This window comes from Budorcas taxicolor, chromosome 1, assembly GCF_023091745.1.
Source record: "Budorcas taxicolor isolate Tak-1 chromosome 1, Takin1.1, whole genome shotgun sequence".
Lineage (NCBI taxonomy): Eukaryota > Metazoa > Chordata > Mammalia > Artiodactyla > Bovidae > Budorcas > Budorcas taxicolor.
The window spans coordinates 8,202,368-8,218,721 of record NC_068910.1 but is presented as its reverse complement, the minus strand read 5'-3'; the positions used below and the strand labels follow the sequence as shown (position 1 = coordinate 8,218,721).

General features: G+C 47.9%; 1 protein-coding gene and 1 long non-coding RNA gene across 3 annotated transcripts in view; one reads left to right on the top strand and one right to left on the bottom strand.

Moving 5' to 3' along the window:
• KIF9 (kinesin family member 9) overlaps window positions 1-11,191 on the top strand; it is a 36,896-nt gene extending 25,705 nt beyond the window's left edge. The window contains exons 15-22 of the mRNA XM_052637607.1: window positions 725-815; window positions 1,302-1,435; window positions 2,985-3,176; window positions 4,332-4,546; window positions 6,608-6,784; window positions 7,082-7,197; window positions 7,601-7,705; window positions 11,114-11,191. Coding sequence (XP_052493567.1) covers window positions 725-815; window positions 1,302-1,435; window positions 2,985-3,176; window positions 4,332-4,546; window positions 6,608-6,784; window positions 7,082-7,197; window positions 7,601-7,705; window positions 11,114-11,164 — 1,081 coding nt within the window. The 3' untranslated portion in view covers window positions 11,165-11,191. The remainder of the gene's footprint in view (window positions 1-724; window positions 816-1,301; window positions 1,436-2,984; window positions 3,177-4,331; window positions 4,547-6,607; window positions 6,785-7,081; window positions 7,198-7,600; window positions 7,706-11,113) is intronic.
• LOC128045139 (uncharacterized) overlaps window positions 1-16,354 on the bottom strand; it is a 50,664-nt gene that overhangs the window by 10,082 nt on the left and 24,228 nt on the right. For both annotated transcript variants that reach the window (XR_008199136.1, XR_008199137.1), the window contains 2 exons: window positions 2,185-2,366; window positions 362-424 (listed from right to left, as the gene is read on the bottom strand). This is a non-coding gene — a long non-coding RNA (uncharacterized LOC128045139). The remainder of the gene's footprint in view (window positions 1-361; window positions 425-2,184; window positions 2,367-16,354) is intronic.

The following is a 16,354-nucleotide window of genomic DNA, read 5'->3' as shown; positions in this document are numbered from 1 at the left end:
ACCCACCCAGTCCTGCATCAGGCTGCCATTCTCCTTTCCCATGGTCTGGGTGCTGGCCTCCAGGCGCTCTGCCTTCTGTCTGGTGTGCGTGGAGCCGGATCAGAGGCCTTTGGGTATGGCAGCCCTGGGTGATCCCAGCAGTCTGCCTCTGAGCTCTCAGGTCTTCCTACCCTCCCTTTCCTCTGGAAGTGGGGACAGCTCCCCTTTTAAGGGTTAAGCAGAGAGGAGGCAGTCCCTGGTTTCCTGAGTTTGTTCACTGGACAGGAGGTCTTTATGTGGCCAGAGCAGGGCGTTTTGATGCTCCTGGCACCCTCCTCCCCACCTCAAGAGGGATTTGTGGTTTACTGGGGTACAGACATACCTGTAGCCTGACTGGCTCATGCTGGGTGTTATCACAGAAGCTGGGCACATGATTCCGAAGGGCCTGTTAGAGACAGATAGGGATGCATGATGCAGGCTTGGGGCCCCTGTCCAAGGTCATCTTAGAGCAGCTGTCCTTGACACATAGGGTGACCCCTGTGGATCTGGGGACTAGACAGTGGGTACATGCTTTGGGGAGTGGGGAGCGGGCAGTGAGCATGTTCTGTCTGGTCTGGTTCACGATGAGGGCGTGGCTCTGTCTCAGAGGCCACACACAAACAACTTCTAACTCCAGAACTTGGTGTTTGCCCCAGTGGGCTCAGCTTGCCCAGGTGCAAGGGGTTCTTTCACTCTGTCTCCCAAGCCAACAGGAACAGGAAGTGGAGTCCACTTTGCGCAGGAAGTACACCCTCATAGACAAGAATGACTATGCAGCCATCTCTGCTGTCCAGAAGGTAAGCACGCCTGCCTCTTGCCGACAAGACTCACATCAGAGTTTTGCATTCCCAGATCTTGCCAGAAGCAGCAAGTGTCCTGCATTGCAGCAGATCTAGGGTTGTAACAGGTAAAGGTTAACACCAGCATGAGCATGGAATGACCCATGCAAGAGTCAACCACGTATGAATTCAAAATGATCTCCATAAACTGGAGATGTGCCCAGCAGCAAACAAGACAGTTGCCACAGTTAGGTTGGAAGTGGGCCTCAGGAGTCTCAGAGTATGGATGAGACACCTGGCTATGAGAACAGTTGTTGTAGACAATGGATGTTTGGTGGGGTGGTCAGAGACAGCGGACGTGGGCACAGCCTGAAGTGACATCCGCAGGAGCCACATCTCGGTGTGTGGGATGAACATATCCACCTTTGGTCCATATACACCTGGGTCCCCCAGGGGCCTGAACACTTGATCTGACCTGCAGACCTGTGACTGGCCTCTGTCCAGGCAGGGCTCGTAGACGCTGACGGCCACCTAGTGGGCGAGCCTGACGGACAAGGCTTTGGACTTGGAGTCGCCCCTTTCTCTATCAAACCCGGGAAGAAATCCAAGTCCAAGAAGATGTTTAAAGAGCAGCTCAGGTGAGTCATGTTCCTGAGGCTCCTGCTGATCAGCACCTTGCCCTCCTTGGCTGGCGAAGGGGAGGACACAACTGTCCCTCCCTTCCCCCAGTCTTAGTGATGGGGTGGGGTGGTCACAATGGACATCACCCCTGCCAATACTAACAGAGTCTGTGGGGCCCAGGCTGGGACTGCTCATCTGTCATGCTCACAGCGGTTCTGTGAGGTGGGTGTTGACGTCTCCAGTTTACTAATGAGGAAACCAAGGCTCAGAGAGGGGAGGTCATTCCAAGGTCACACTGCTGAGGAGTGGTAGAATGGATATGAGACGCTGGGCTGCCACTCGCCCACTGGTACTTCACGTGGAAACCCACCCCACCACCACATTCCTTCTGTGACCCAGCTAATTGGCACCCATGTCACCTAAAAACCACCCCCACCTTGCAGGCAAGACACATTTGTAGGTGCAAGGTGGGAGGAATGTCAAGGTTCCCTTAATGAGCCAGCCTCTCTGGGAAGTGCTGTGGTGGACAGAGCCCCCATTCTGAGGGTAACTCATGGGCTCACCTCCTTGCTGTGTACTTCTCTCACCCAAGAGGGTCACCTTCTGTGAGGCATGAGAGCTTCTCTGCCTCGGTTTCCTCCCCCTAAGTGGGAATTATAATAATAATAATAGCATCAGTCACGGGGGTGGTTTTGAGGATAAGTGAGTAAACGCAGTCCCTGTCCCTGGAAGACCTCAATACCAACATGTTGTTAACCATTATCACCTTTTCCTTGTGAAAGGACACGGGTCAAAGCTGGCGGTAGCAAACTGTCCCGTGCAGGACTGGCGTCGGGTAGCGGGGCGTCCTGGCCCCCTCCTGCCTCTTCAGGCAGGGCGGTCACCCCTCTGTGCTGCGGTCAGGCAATCAGTGTGACAGCAGATCGAGGCCTGGGCCCCAGGCCACACCTGTTGCAAGAAGACCAGAGAAGGAAGCAGTCACGGAGGGAGCCATGGCAGCCTTCCTTCGGCTCTGCCCTGCTCTCACCTGCCTCTCGGGAGGCAGGGCCCTGGGCGCCATCACTGGAGAGGGAGGGCTCTTTTCCCGGGAGGTGGTGTGGGCACTGATGGCAGGTGGGCGAGCAGGTCGTGGGCTGGTCAGAGCAGGGGTGCAGACGTGTCTGTCTTTACTGCTGGGCCTCAGACAGATGCGCCCAGGGTGAGGGCTCTGCTTTCCTTCCCTGGAGTGCCTGTGTGACTTCTGCCTCAGGAGCCGGGATGCTCCTTAGAGCCTGTGGCCTACCCCAAGGTCCTCATGCTTCCAAACTGGAGACTCCCCATTCCTCCCAGGTTTTTCCTGCCAGGACGGCCAAGGGAGGACCTCTTGTTCTGATAAAAGGGAGACAAATGCTCCCCTCCTCCTCCCCACATACACGGCTTAGGGCTGTACTCTCCACCCTTTGGCCGAGGTGTGTGTTAAGACCGGAGCTGAGTGGGATGGGGTTCTGGTGTATGAGTGTTGAGCAGGATTATTCCCCTCAGCGTCAGAGACACTGAGCCCGGGGTCTCCCTCCCTTCTCCTTCCAGCTCCTCAGCAAGAAAGGAGGGTGCCAGCAGCCCTCTGAGTGGCAAGGACTTGGATGTTTCCACCTCCAAGACCCAGATGATCCTGTCCTCCAAGGATGGGGATGTCAAAGACATGCTTATGCGGGACCGGGAGACCTCCAATACTGAGCCCCTGGCCTCTGACTCCCCAAAGGAGGAATTACGCCCACCCAGGTGACCATCTAATGCTAGCTCCTGCGCCAGATTTATACAAAACCAGACTATGACGTGGAAAGAGCTCCTGCAGACAGAAGAGAGATAAACTAGGGTGACAGGCAAAGACTAGGAGCACAGCCCCAAAGAAGAAACACGGTGGCTTATACAGGCGCAAACTGGCTCAACCTCAGGGGCCCCCCCAAGATGCAGGGACATGCGAAATCATTTTAGACTCTCCCAATAGCAATTATTTAAATAATTAAATTTGCACATTATGGCTAAGTAATGTATTCAAAAGATACAAAATTCTCAAGTGTGAGAGCCTTCCTCCAGCCACCCAGTTCCTCTCCCCAGTCATTGAGTTTTTAGGAATTGAGTTTTGAGTAATTAAGTTTTTAGGAATCTGCCCTGAGGAAATAATCAGAGATTTAGACACAAATTTATATAAAAAGATTGTGTCATTAATTTAAAAAGCAAAAGGAAAATTTTTTTGGTAACACTTTCAATAATAAACATTAGGGAAAGGGCACCAAATGAATGATTCTGCCCTTGAAATGTACAAAGATGTACATGAAGAATTTTTCTCCAGCTTGTGAATATTTCCAAACATTCAGAGAAGTTGAAAGATCTGTATAGTGAACACCCTCTTGATTGTACTGTTACTATAGTATTTCATCACGTGTTTTTCTCTCCATCTTTTCATCCAACTTTTTTTAAAAACGGATTTCAAACTAAGTTGCAGACAATCTACTTTCACCTACACGGCACTTCATCTTACATCTAGTTAATAATAACTAGGATTCTCAAAGTTTTTAATAGCATGGAAGAACGCTTCTGTGAAGAAGGATGCAGGATTATATATACTGCATGATCCAAATATCAAAAAACTTATCAAATAAATTCCTGAAGGAGATACATTAAAGTGTGGTTGCCAGTAGATAATGAGTGGTACTTTGTTTTTTTAATTTTTCCTTATTTTCATTTTCTGCAATGGGCTGAATAGAACAGAGATGAGAGGATGATTCCTATACAGTTTACCTCTCATCTAGGGTAGGTGGTGCCCAGGAATTCTGACCCCCAGCTCACAGAAGCCCCAGGGAAGAAATGTGAAGTGCCCGGTGGCTCCAAGACAAGCTGCCCCTTTTCTCCCTCAATCTCCCTCTCCATCTTCAGGCCCAGCACCCCACCCACCAAGCCTGTGGCCTTTGAGGACTTTAAGAATGAGCGGGGTAGTGAGATCAACCGCATCTTCAAAGAAAACAAATCCATCTTGAACGAACGGAGGAAAAGGGCCAGCGAGACCACACAGCGCATCAATGCCATCAAGCGGGAGATCGACATGACCAAAGAGGCACTCAATTTACAGAAATCACTACGAGAGAAGCAAGGTGAGCGTGCTGAGAAGGTAGTTGGGGGACAGTGGGATCTCAGTCACCCTGCTTAGGATGGGCAGACGTGGGCACCGGAGGACCGAGTTGGAAGGGGAGCCGCAGGGGAGGCCGGGGTGCAGCCTTCCTCCCTGGGGCATCACTTGGCTCTGGTCAGCCCTGGGGAGCCAGAGTCCTTTTCCCTCTGCCCACACCTTCTTTGAATATGTGCTTAGTCGCTCAGTCGTGTCTGACTCTTTGCAACCTCATGGATTGTGTCTGGTCCACCAGGCTTCTCTGTCCATGGGGATTCTCCAGGTGAGAATACTGGAGTGGGTTTCCACACCCTCCTCCAGGTCTTTGAATATGCAACACCTTATTATATATTTGAATTCCGGGAGTTGGTGATGGACAGGGAGGCCTGGCGTGCTGCGATTCATGGGGTCGCAAAGAGTCGGACACGACTGAGTGACTGAATTGATTATATATTTACATATTTTAAATCATATGCATATTACGCTGATATATCACTTACTCCTCAATATGCCTGAAAAATGTATATTTTTAAAGGATGGGAAGGAGAAAAAATAAACAGTAGTTTTAAATAGTTAAAATTTTATCAATATCAGAAAGCATTTTTGCCCTTCCCTACCCCCCAAGCAGTTGTTTTCCCATTAGTTGGTAAAATACCAAGTAAAATAACTTTATCTTAAGGGAAGAGATCAAGTAGTTCATTTTTTAAAATACCTGCTAGGTACCTTGACTGGCAGCCACTTGTCAGCCCAGAGTGGTCATTTAATTTGGGACATTAGACATGAGGCATGTCTTCCATGAAAGAAAAATGAAAATCATCTTAAGTTCAACTCTTAGGAATTTTTTTCTTTGGAGATACTCAGAGAACCTCTGGGAAGTATAAGAGATGTTATCACTCCCTATCTCAACAGAGTGCTGTAAAGTCTCTGTGATGGATTTTTGGGCCTTTCCTGGCAGTCCAGTGGTCCTTCAGTGCTTCCAATGCAGGAGGAGTGGGTTTGATCCCTGGTCAGGGAACTAAGATCACACATTCCCCATGGTACAGCTCAAAAAAAAAAAAAAAAAAAAAATTTGTGTCTATCAGGTAAGCACACTGGGACTGGCCCACAGCCCGCTGATCAGGGTGCTCTGCAGTGAAGGTGAGGGCAACTCTGGCCTCCCCGCTGCAGACACCTTGAATTGGAGCCCTTGCCTCTCCATGAATGGTGTCAGTGACACTTCATGTGCCTCACTTCTCCCCCCATAAACATCAGCAGAAGTGCTAATGCCTTCCCCAGGTACTGGGGACTGCCTCATGCACCCTGGCCACACACCTCAGTCACACACAGGACTAACTCTCCAGGAGCCTGGGCTCGGGTACTGACACGATGCTTTTGCTGAACTTTCAAGTGCTGTAGGCAGTAGACCACCAGGTGAGTGGCTCCACAGATAATTCTGTCTTAACCCAACAACCCTCATCAAACTGACAGGCCTTAAAAAGGACTGTGCAAAGAGACCGTGAGTGGAGGACATGACTCATAGGATGACTGACCCCTCCCTCCTGGAGCCCTCTGCCAGCCACCAGACACAATACAGATGTCTGATGCTCTCTAACAAGGTAGCTGGTGAATGCTGAGGTTAAGAAGACAATTGGAAATTTGGGTTTACATCTACTGCTAATAAGGAATCTTGCCCAACTGCCTTGTGGTACTAGCCAATCGTGGCAGCTTGTTTATATAACTTATGAAAGATAAACACCTGTATAATAGGGGTACTTACTGGATATTCTGGTTAATGGGGTTTAAGATCAAAATGACCATGGAATGTGGATCATCTGTACCATTTCCTCTGCTCGCCTCTCCTGTGATCCCCTCACCTGGGCTCCCTCTCCCTGTGAGACCTGTCCTGGTAGCCTAGCCTTCTCATGCCTTGTCCACCTCTTTGCTGCGCGGCCAGCCCTTCCCCTTGCCCTGTGTTCGTGCTTTGCCAGCACTGCCCTCTTTCTGACCATCTTCCTTCCGGCACCCCAGGTGGGCCCCTCATTCCCTGACCTCCTCCATCCCCTTGCAGGCGAGTATGAGAACAAAGGGCTGATGATCATCGATGAGGAGGAATTCCTGCTGATTCTGAAGCTCAAAGACCTCAAGAAGCAGTACCGGACGGAGCATCAGGACCTCCGTGACCTCAGGGCTGAGGTCCAGTACTGCCAGCACCTGGTGGACCAGTGTCGACACCGCCTGCTCACAGGTGTGCCATTTGGGGAGCTTGGCCAGCCACCTGGGGTTCCAGGAGGCTCAGGGCAGGGCCACAGGCTGGATTCTGGAAGTGGCTTCAGAACTTCTCTGTGGCAGAGGCAGGGGGATGGGGTTTTAGATGTGTTTCCAGGACTCTGAGGGCAGGAAATGGAGATGGGAAAGGGTGAGACCCAGGAGCAGGAAGTGAACAGCGGGCAAGCCTGTGACAGGCACAGAACGGGCACACATAGCCTTGACCTGCTTCCTCGAGACTCCCCACCCTCATGATGCTCTCTGCATCTCTCTGCAGAATTTGACATCTGGTACAATGAGTCCTTCTTCGTCCCCGAGGACCTGCAGATGGCACTGAAGCCGGGTGGTGGCATCCGGCCAGGCATGATGCCTCTCAGCAAGATTGTGTCTCTGGTGAGCGGCACCGGGCGGGGATGGGGATGGTGGACAAGCACAGGGCAGTGCCCCGTGCCCCCTGCCCCCTCCACAAGCATGGAAGTGGACGGGCTGCTCCTGGCCTTCCTACAGCTGCCCCAGGCAGGTGGGCAGGCACAGATCTCTCCCCAGTTTTGGGGGATGAGGACCCAGGCAACACCACGTGCTGCTGCCATCCTTCTTGAGTGGCTCACCTTGTCCTGATGGCGGTTACAGGCATCTGTGATGACTCTGGGAAACTTGGGGCTGAAGGACTGTGAGCTCTCCTGGTGGAGGTTCGCCAGCCCGATGAGAGTCTGCCCTGATGCCCACCACAGGCCCTGTCAGAGCAGATCCTGACGATGCCAGGAGAAGGGTCTGTGCTGAGTTGGGCTTCTTCTAGGGAGAAGACGACCAGGACAGGTTCGGCCAGCTGCAGCAGACGACGCTGCCCGAGGGCCCTGACTCTGTCTCCTTCTACAATGCCAAAGTCAAGATGGAACAGAAGGTAACTTGGGGGATCCGGGTCTCCAGGAAGGCAAGGCCTCAGGGACCTCAGTACTGGGACACCCAGGATGGCCCTCCCCACTTTAGAGGCAGAGGAGGAAAACGCCAGCCCAGGGAAATCCAGTCACCCAGAGTCAGTGGGTATCTTCTGCCAACTCCAGAGTGGCACACTGTAGTGGTCCCACAGACCTTGGCCAGGCGTGGACATGGTCAGTGAGTGCTAAGACAGCCCGTGTGTGGTTCGCATGCCAGGGCAGAGCCTGGGGCTCCCCTGAGGCCACTGCCTATTGGGGAGAGCCTCTCGGATGGAGGCCTCCGATGGAGGCGCAGGCCAGGTAGGCACTCCTTGTGTTAAGGGTGCAGTTGGTTCAATCAGCTGTGGCTTGGGGCAGGGTCACCTGCCCATCCGAGTTGCCTGGGCCCACTCCTTCAGCAAGAGGATGGCTTTTCCCAGGCAGCCACTTAGCTTTATGCTGTGAGCATTAAGTTCTATTAACCCTGGCTCCTGAAGGGAGGCCCAGATCAGTGAACAGGGCCCTGCCTCTGTGGAAAGGCAGGGCTCTATGAGAGAGGATGGAGTGAGGTCAACTAGGCATAGGCAGCCCAGCCTCAGAGATCATTTGACTGTGGCCACTATGCAGGAGCTTCCTTATCTGACCACAGAGAAGCCTGCCCCTCTTGGCCCAGAGGAGGGGGCATATGAGGTGACGCAGGGGTTCAACTTTATTTTTTTCCCTGTGGATATTCAGTTTTCCCAGTACCAATTGTTGAAAAAATAATTCTTTTTCTGTTGAACTGTTTGATACCCCTGTTGAAATTCAGCTGACCAAAAATGTGATTGAACTTAAACTCTAGGAGTCCTGAATAAGTTGAAATTACTTGGTTTCAATTAGATGGAGTAAGTTGAAATAAATGGTTCCACTTATATGAGGTAGTCAAAAATCATAGGGGCATGGAGAAGGAAATGGCAACCCACTCCAGTACTCTTGCCTGGAGAATCCCTTGCACAGAGCCTGGTGGGCTATAGTCCATGGGGTCGCAGAGTCGGACACGAATGAATGACACACTCACAAAATTGAGGAGATACTTGATGGCACAAGGGTATACTTTATCTACTCTCCCATCTCCTGCAGGAAGCAGGATGGGGCAGGCAGCACCTGGGAGGCAGGATGTCTCGCTCCCCCCATCCCTTCTGGAAGTCTTGGGGCCTCAGTGCCTGCAACAGCTGGCCTTGGACAAATAAAAAACTAAGTTTTTTGCTGGAAAAAAAAAATCGTAGGGGCAGAAAATCTAAATGAACATTTCTCCAAAGAAGACATACGGATGGCCAAAAACCATATAAAAAGATATTCAATATCACTAATTATCAGAGAAATGCAAGTCAAAAGTACACTGAGGTATCACCTCATACCAGTCAGCATGATCATCATTAAAAAGTCCACAAACACGTTCAACGCATAGAAACAGAGATTAGAATGGTGGTCACCAGGGAATGGGCGTGGAGTGTGGGAAACAGGGAGATGTTGGTCTAAGGATACAAACTTCCAGTTATAAGATGAGTAGGTTCTGGGGGTCTAATGTATAGAATGGCAATTATAGTTAATAATGCTGTTAATAATATATCAATAGCTGAAAGTTGCTAAGAGAGTAGATCTTAAAGGATTTCACCACCAAAAAAGAAATAGTAATTATGTGAAGTGATAGAAGTGTTAGCTAATGCTATGGTTGCAGTCATTTTGTAATATATGTCAAGTCAACACATTGTATACCTTAAACTTATGCAGTATTATATTCTGTGGCACTTATATCTCAATAAAGCTGAGGCAGGGGAAGTCTACAGACAATAAATAATAAATGCTGGAGTGGGTGTGGAGAAAAAGGATCACTGCTGCACTGTTGGTGGGAATGTAAGTTGGTACAGCTGCTGTGGAGAACAGTATGGCGGTTCCTTAAAAAGCTAAAAAATGTAACAACCATGTGATTCAGCAATCCCACTCCTAGTGGTATATCCAGAGAAAAACATAATCCAAAAGGATACACGCTCCCCAGTATTCACTGCAGCACTGTTTACAACAGTTAAGGCGTGGGAGCAACCTAACTGTCCATCGACAGAGGAGTGGATAAAGATGTGGTACGTATTACTCAGCCATAAAAAAAGAGTGAAATAATGCCATTTGCAGCAACATGGATGGACTTAGAGATTATCACATTAAGTGAAGTAAATCAGAGAAAGACAAGTATCATATGATATCACTCTTACGTGGGATCTAATTAAAAATGATAAAAATGAACTAATTTACAAAACAGGAACACGCAGATATCAAAAACAAACTTATGATTACTAAAGGGAAAACACGGGGAGGGAGTGATAAATCAGGAGCTTGGGATTAACATACACACACTACTATATGTAAAATAGATAATCAGTGAGGACCTACTGGATAGCACAGCGAACTCAATAGTCTGTGATAACCTATATGAGAAAAGAATGTAAGAAAGAATGATTATATGTATACATAATGTATAACTGAATCACTTTGCTGTATACTTGAAACTAACATAGCATTGTAAATTAAGTATTCGCCAGTAAGTTATTTTCAAAAATAAAATGACTTAAAAATCATAAAGGGAGAAAGTATAATAGTGCTTTTCAGGGTCTAGCGGGAGAGGAGAATGGGGAGTTATTGCTCCACGCGTATGCCGTTTCAGTTTGGGATGATGAAGTTAGGGAGATGGGTGGTAGTGATGGTTATACGTTATGAATGTATTCAGTACCACCAAACTGTATACTTAAAGATGGCCAAGGTGGAAATTTTTATTTTTTGTGTATTTTACCACAATAAAAAATAATTCCAGCTTCAAGTGGAAGTTTCAGTTTCAGTTCAAATTCACCACGTGGGGAATCTAGGATTCACCCCCATATTCCAAGTTGGTGGGTTTGGCATTTGCTTGGTCATTGCCCTGCCCACTGATGTAGTTTCAGCTTCCTTTTCCAACCTGCTTCCCAAAAGCCTAGCAGTGCATTAAAAGGATTCATGAACATCTAGTTGATTTGCAGAGGGAAAGCCCTTCAGAGTACATGGGTCCCCATCCCTCTGGAGAGAAAGCCCTCTTCTTTTCTCTTTTTGAACCTAATTCTTGTGAGAAACTTTCAAGTGAGCCCTTGAAACATGCATGTCTGCTTTTCAACATTTAAAACATTTTATACACTTTAGGATGAAACAATGAGACAGATTGAATGGAACATTTTTTCCTCACAGAACTGGGACTCATCAAAGGGGGTACTTGTCCCCAAACGGTGATATCTGCAGGAAGAATGTTGGGGTGGCTATAGGTGTGTGGCTTCTGAGGCCTTGCTAGGTCTGCAGGTCCTAATCAGTTCCTATTTTCTCCCCCTTTCTATGTCCAGCACAATTATGTGAAAACCATGATGGGCCTCCAGCAGGCACACAGAAAATAGGGACTCACGGCCAGTGCATTGAAGGATGAGATCCCCAGTAAGTCCTGCCTGCTCTAGAGAAGCTGCCAGCACTCCTGCCCAGACTCCAACCCCTCTGCTCCGAGACTGGGGCCCAGTCCAGGGAACACAGTGGCCTGCCTGCCGGAACAGCCTTCAAAGGACACTCTTGACTACGTTCACAGAACGCTTTTGGTTTCAATACGCTGTCTTATATGCAGGGACAGGATAAAATAACTTTTTGGTCTCGACTTTCAGTGCTCATCCAAGAACTTTTATTTTTGGTCATGCCACGTGGCATGTGGGATCTTGGTCCCAATCCCACCCCCAGGGATGAAACCTGTGCCCCCTGCAGTGGAAGCACCTTAACCACTGTACCACCAAAGAGGTCCCCAAATAACTTTATTTCCTATCTGGGAGGATGTCTTCCCTATGCAGAGGTGGGGTCCTAACAAGTCTCCAGTTAGAAAGTGGACAAGTAGCCCCTGGCAGGCCTTGGTCCCACTGGTCAGCCTCTTTCCTTTCCTGAATGGCCATCCTTGGGTGAGCTGGGTCTGAGGAGCCCTAGTTCTCATGGCTCAGGCCATAGCTCTCTGTGTTCCTGAGCCAGTTGAAGGCAGGACTCTCTTCTTCAGCAACAGGGAGAGGACGGGGTGTAGGTGGAAATGACTGAAAGGCAGGTTTTTATCACAAAATAATAAGAGGCTTAAAATGAGATCATTCCTGCCATGAAGTTAGTAATGAGAACCCCATGGTGGGAGGCTGTCTGACAAGGAGATTGCAGAACCTGCACTATTTGCAAGATTGAACTAAATGGTACCTTTCCAATCAAAGGCCCCATGAGTCTGCTCTTCAGGCCTTCAGTGAGCAGCTGGATGGGGGGTTCTATTGAGAGAAGGCTGAAAGGCTTTCCCTGAGGGCTGTCCCTTCTCTCCCGTCCAGCCCCTTTCTCTTTCACTGACTGGCAGGTGCACAGTGGTCCTAAAACAGATTCCCAGAGCAGCTGTGAAGTCCCCAGACTTCATTCCCCTTGATGACACATGGTGCTGTCACTGATCAGCACTCACAGTGTGCACACAGCCTTGATGGTCAGTCCTCATGTTTCCTTTAAATGTGGCCAAATGGCAGATGTGTCCAGGCAATACTCATCGTCCCAGAAGCTGGAGGCCTTAGAGAGTTCAGATTCTTTCCCTTCTCTGGTTGCCCTTCCCATTACCAGGACTTGTTTGGGGTTCCTGGGACTTTAGAACAGCTCAGGAAATTGAACATAGTAAAGGTGACTCAGTGGTAAAGAATTTGCTTGCCAATGCAGGAGACCTGGGTTCAGTCCCTGGGCCAGGAAGATCCCCTGGAAAAGAAATGGCAACCTACTCCAGTATTCTTGCTTGGGAAATCCCAGGGACAGAGGAACCTGGCGGGCTATAGTTTAGTTGGTTTTAAAAGAGTTAGCAACTAAATAACAACAGAAACACAGGTGTACATTTTGTTGGGTGCCAAAGGAAGTAGCCGTTTGTAGCATTCCTAGTCCCTCTTCCCTTTATTTCCCATCATTGGCTAGAATAGCATATGGCATCCTGAACGTCCATGGACAGAACTCCTGGGCAGCCAGACCTGGGGCCCGCAGGCCAGGGCAGGCTTGGCCTCTGTCATGGCAGTGGTCCTGTTTGTTTCTAGCTCATTCATCATTACACAGGCCTCTTTGGTCAGTTCTGGCACAAAAGGAAACAAGTAATCATCAGTGTGGGCAGAGCCACAGGAATAAGCCAGGATGGCGCTCAGTCGATCACCCTCCACACAAACTCCTTAGAGGAGCAGATGCTTCCAACATGACAGGGAGCTAGGGGCATCATGTCCACTCAAATGTGCCTTTTGTTCTAGAAAGTAGTTCCTTCTGAGCTAATCTGATCATCATGGCCATCCCTGAAGGGGACTTCAGTTCCATCAATGTGACAGATTAAGATAACCTGAAGATATTCCGACTACAAACAGAGATGCTGTCTAAAAGTATACCATTCTTTTAAATGCAAAGCTAAATTTGTAGGAAAGAAAGGGAACTGCCAGAAGCTGGAGAACCGAAAACCAGAGTGGTCAGTGTCAACCAGCTCTGTCTGGGAGGTGTGTGAGTGGATGGTTGCTCTTGAGTGTTCATGTCCACGTAAGTGTGAGAAATAAGAGTTGGCCCCTGGCAACCCATTCCAGTACTCTTGCCTGGAAAACCCCATGGATGGAGGAGCCTGGTAGGCTGAAGTCCATGGGGTCGCTAGGAGTCGGACACGACTGAGCGACTTCACTTTCACTTTTCACTTTCATGCATTGGAGAAGGAAATGGCAACCCACTCCAGTATTCTTGCCTGGAGAATCCTAGGGATGGGGGAGCCTGGTGGGCTGCTGTCTCTGGGGTCGCACAGAGTCGGACATGACTGAAGCGACTTAGCAGCAGCAGCATGCCTCATATGAAGATGAAAATGGAACTCCTTGCAGAAAGGTGGCGGCATCTGATAAAGAAGTAAGCTAGAAAAAATTTTCCCACTGCATGGAGAAATAACGAGAGAAATCCAAAAGGGTCATTTTTTGTTATTTTAGGAGGCAAAAATGGAACAAGAGTTTTCCAACCGCAGAATGGATGATCTTGGTACAAACTGGGCTCCCAGTCCCTGGAGGAGATAAACTGAGAGCATAGAGAATGTGGTCACAGATGTGGCCAGGCACATGAAATACCCATTATTTATTCCTGTTCATAACTTCCGTGAAAAATTCTCTTTTAACAACAGATAAGAGGACATTATTCTTCAGTGTTGGAGAATCAACTGGCTCGTTTTCTGGAGGACAATTAGGCAGTGTATCTCCAGAGCCTTAACAATATATACTGGTACACACTTTATGCATTAGTATAAACTTTTTGGACAAAAATATAGCCATATCTTTAACAACTGTGTGTAACAGATGTGTACCATAAACATACTTTGTTCAAATGCAAATGTAATTTGAATTATTTTATTGTAAAATTATTTCAAAATATTATAGTAAGTATTTATTTTATAGATAATTATAATTATTTTATTTATTGCCAGATTTTGTAAGTTTTACATTTTAATACTCATGGGCACCATGATTTCCAAGTACCATGGGCTGGTCAATTGCTGTGTGTACTTCTGAGATACTAAATAGTCATTCATTTTCAGCAGTGAGTAAAGAAGCCAGATTTATTTCTGTAGGTTCTGCAGTAAAGTGTTCAGCTGACAGTGATGGTGTCATCAAGTTATTAAAGTTTCCTTCCTTTCTAATAGTGAACAGATGGGTAAAGATTTATCTCCTTTTCAATTCCTGGACTTGATGCTAGGCTGATGATACAATTTCACTGAAGCAAACACACAAACTGAAGCGTTTTGCTTTACTTGAAGGAAACACTAAATATCAGAGGTAACATTGCTATTTTCACTTGTATATTTTTATTTCTGATATATAGATTCCATTGACCTTGGACTGAGAACTGTTGCTATGGATCAAGGGGATTTGAGTTTAAGAAAATAAAATTGTCTATGAATATTCATGTGGTACTCAGCTTCCATTGCATACACACCAACTGCAGCATTTTTCCTGGAGTGACAATATAGGAGAATCTTCAGAGCAGGGTTTCTGCCTGCCAGTGCAGGAGATGCAAGAGATGCGGGTTCGATCCCCAGGGCAGGAAGATCCTCTGAAGAAGTAAATGGCAACCCACTCCAGTATTCCTAAGTCCCATGGACAGAGGAGTCTGGCAGACTACAGTCCATGGGGTTCACAAAGAGGCGGACATGACTGAGCGCGTGTGCACACACAGTAGACTAGCACTCTCAAGGTTACTTCTATTGAGTAAACCTCTCCAAAGGACCCCCTGAAAACCTGTTCAAGTAAAGTTAAATTTAATAAACTTACAGCATTAAAGAGACTGCCAAAGTGTCGTAACAATTTCTCAGAAGGGAAAGTCAGAGAGGATATGTATAGAGCTTTAGGGCCCAAACTTGGAGGAGGGCATGGCAACCCACTCCAATATTCTTGGCGGGAAGATCCCATGGACAGAGGAGCCTGGCGGGCTACAGTCCATGGTATCACAAAGAGTTGGACATGACTGAGTGACGGCCGAGAGGAGCGACCCCACGCCCGAGGTCAGGGGCGGCCGGGAGGAGCTACCCCGCGCCCAAGGTCAGATAGCATATTCAAAAGCAGAGACATTACTTTGCCAACAAAGGTCTGTCTAGTCAAGGCTATGGTTTTTCCAGTGGTCATGTATGGATGTGAAATTTGGACTGTGAAGAAAGCTGAGCGCTGAAGAATTGATGCGTTTGAACTGTGGTGTTGTAGAAAACTCTTGAGAGTCCCTTGGACTGGAAGGAGATCCAACCAGTCCATTCTAAAGGAGATCAGTCCTGGGTGTTCTTTGGAAGGACTGATGCTAAAGCTGAAACTCCAATACTTTGGCCACCTCATGCGAAGAGTTGACTCATATTGGGAAAGACTCTGATGCTGGGAGGGATTGGGGGCAGGAGAATGGGACGAAAGAGGATGAGATGGCTAGATGGCATCACAAACTCGATGGTGAGTTTGGGTGAACTCCAGGAGTTGGTGATGGACTGAGAGTCCTGGTGTGCTGAGATTCATGGGGTCGCAAAGAGTCGGACACGACTGAGTGACTGGACTGAACTGAGTGACTAACACACACACAGGACCCAAACTGGGTAGATTTAAGGAACATCTTGCAAAGCAGGAAACTGACTGAAATTTGGCAGAGTTTATAACAATAATTTTGGATTGATAGGCACTGTGAGGCAATAGCCTTTAAGCAAATATTGATGAGTAAAATGCTAGTTTTGTCAAGTAAGCTCCTTCTGCTTGTTCACAGTCTTCTAGGATGAAGTATTTACTGAAGCAAACAGCCAAGTTATTTTTGCCTGTTCTCAGTGTATAAGGACAGGAAAGTATGCCTGGTCCCAGTTTTTTTTTAAAAACTAAAGAGAGGAAATTAAATTGGTTTCAGTTCCCTTTATCAGGTTCCTGCAAACTATTTTTGTTGCAAGCAACCATTGGTTGTTAGTAAGTCCTACTATGCTGGTATTATCAAAATATAGTGATAAGGTTTCTTGTTATCCTGTTGCACCTAATGGCTGCAGTTTCTTGTTTGAGCAACTTGTATATGTGTGACAAGACAGTTCCTGA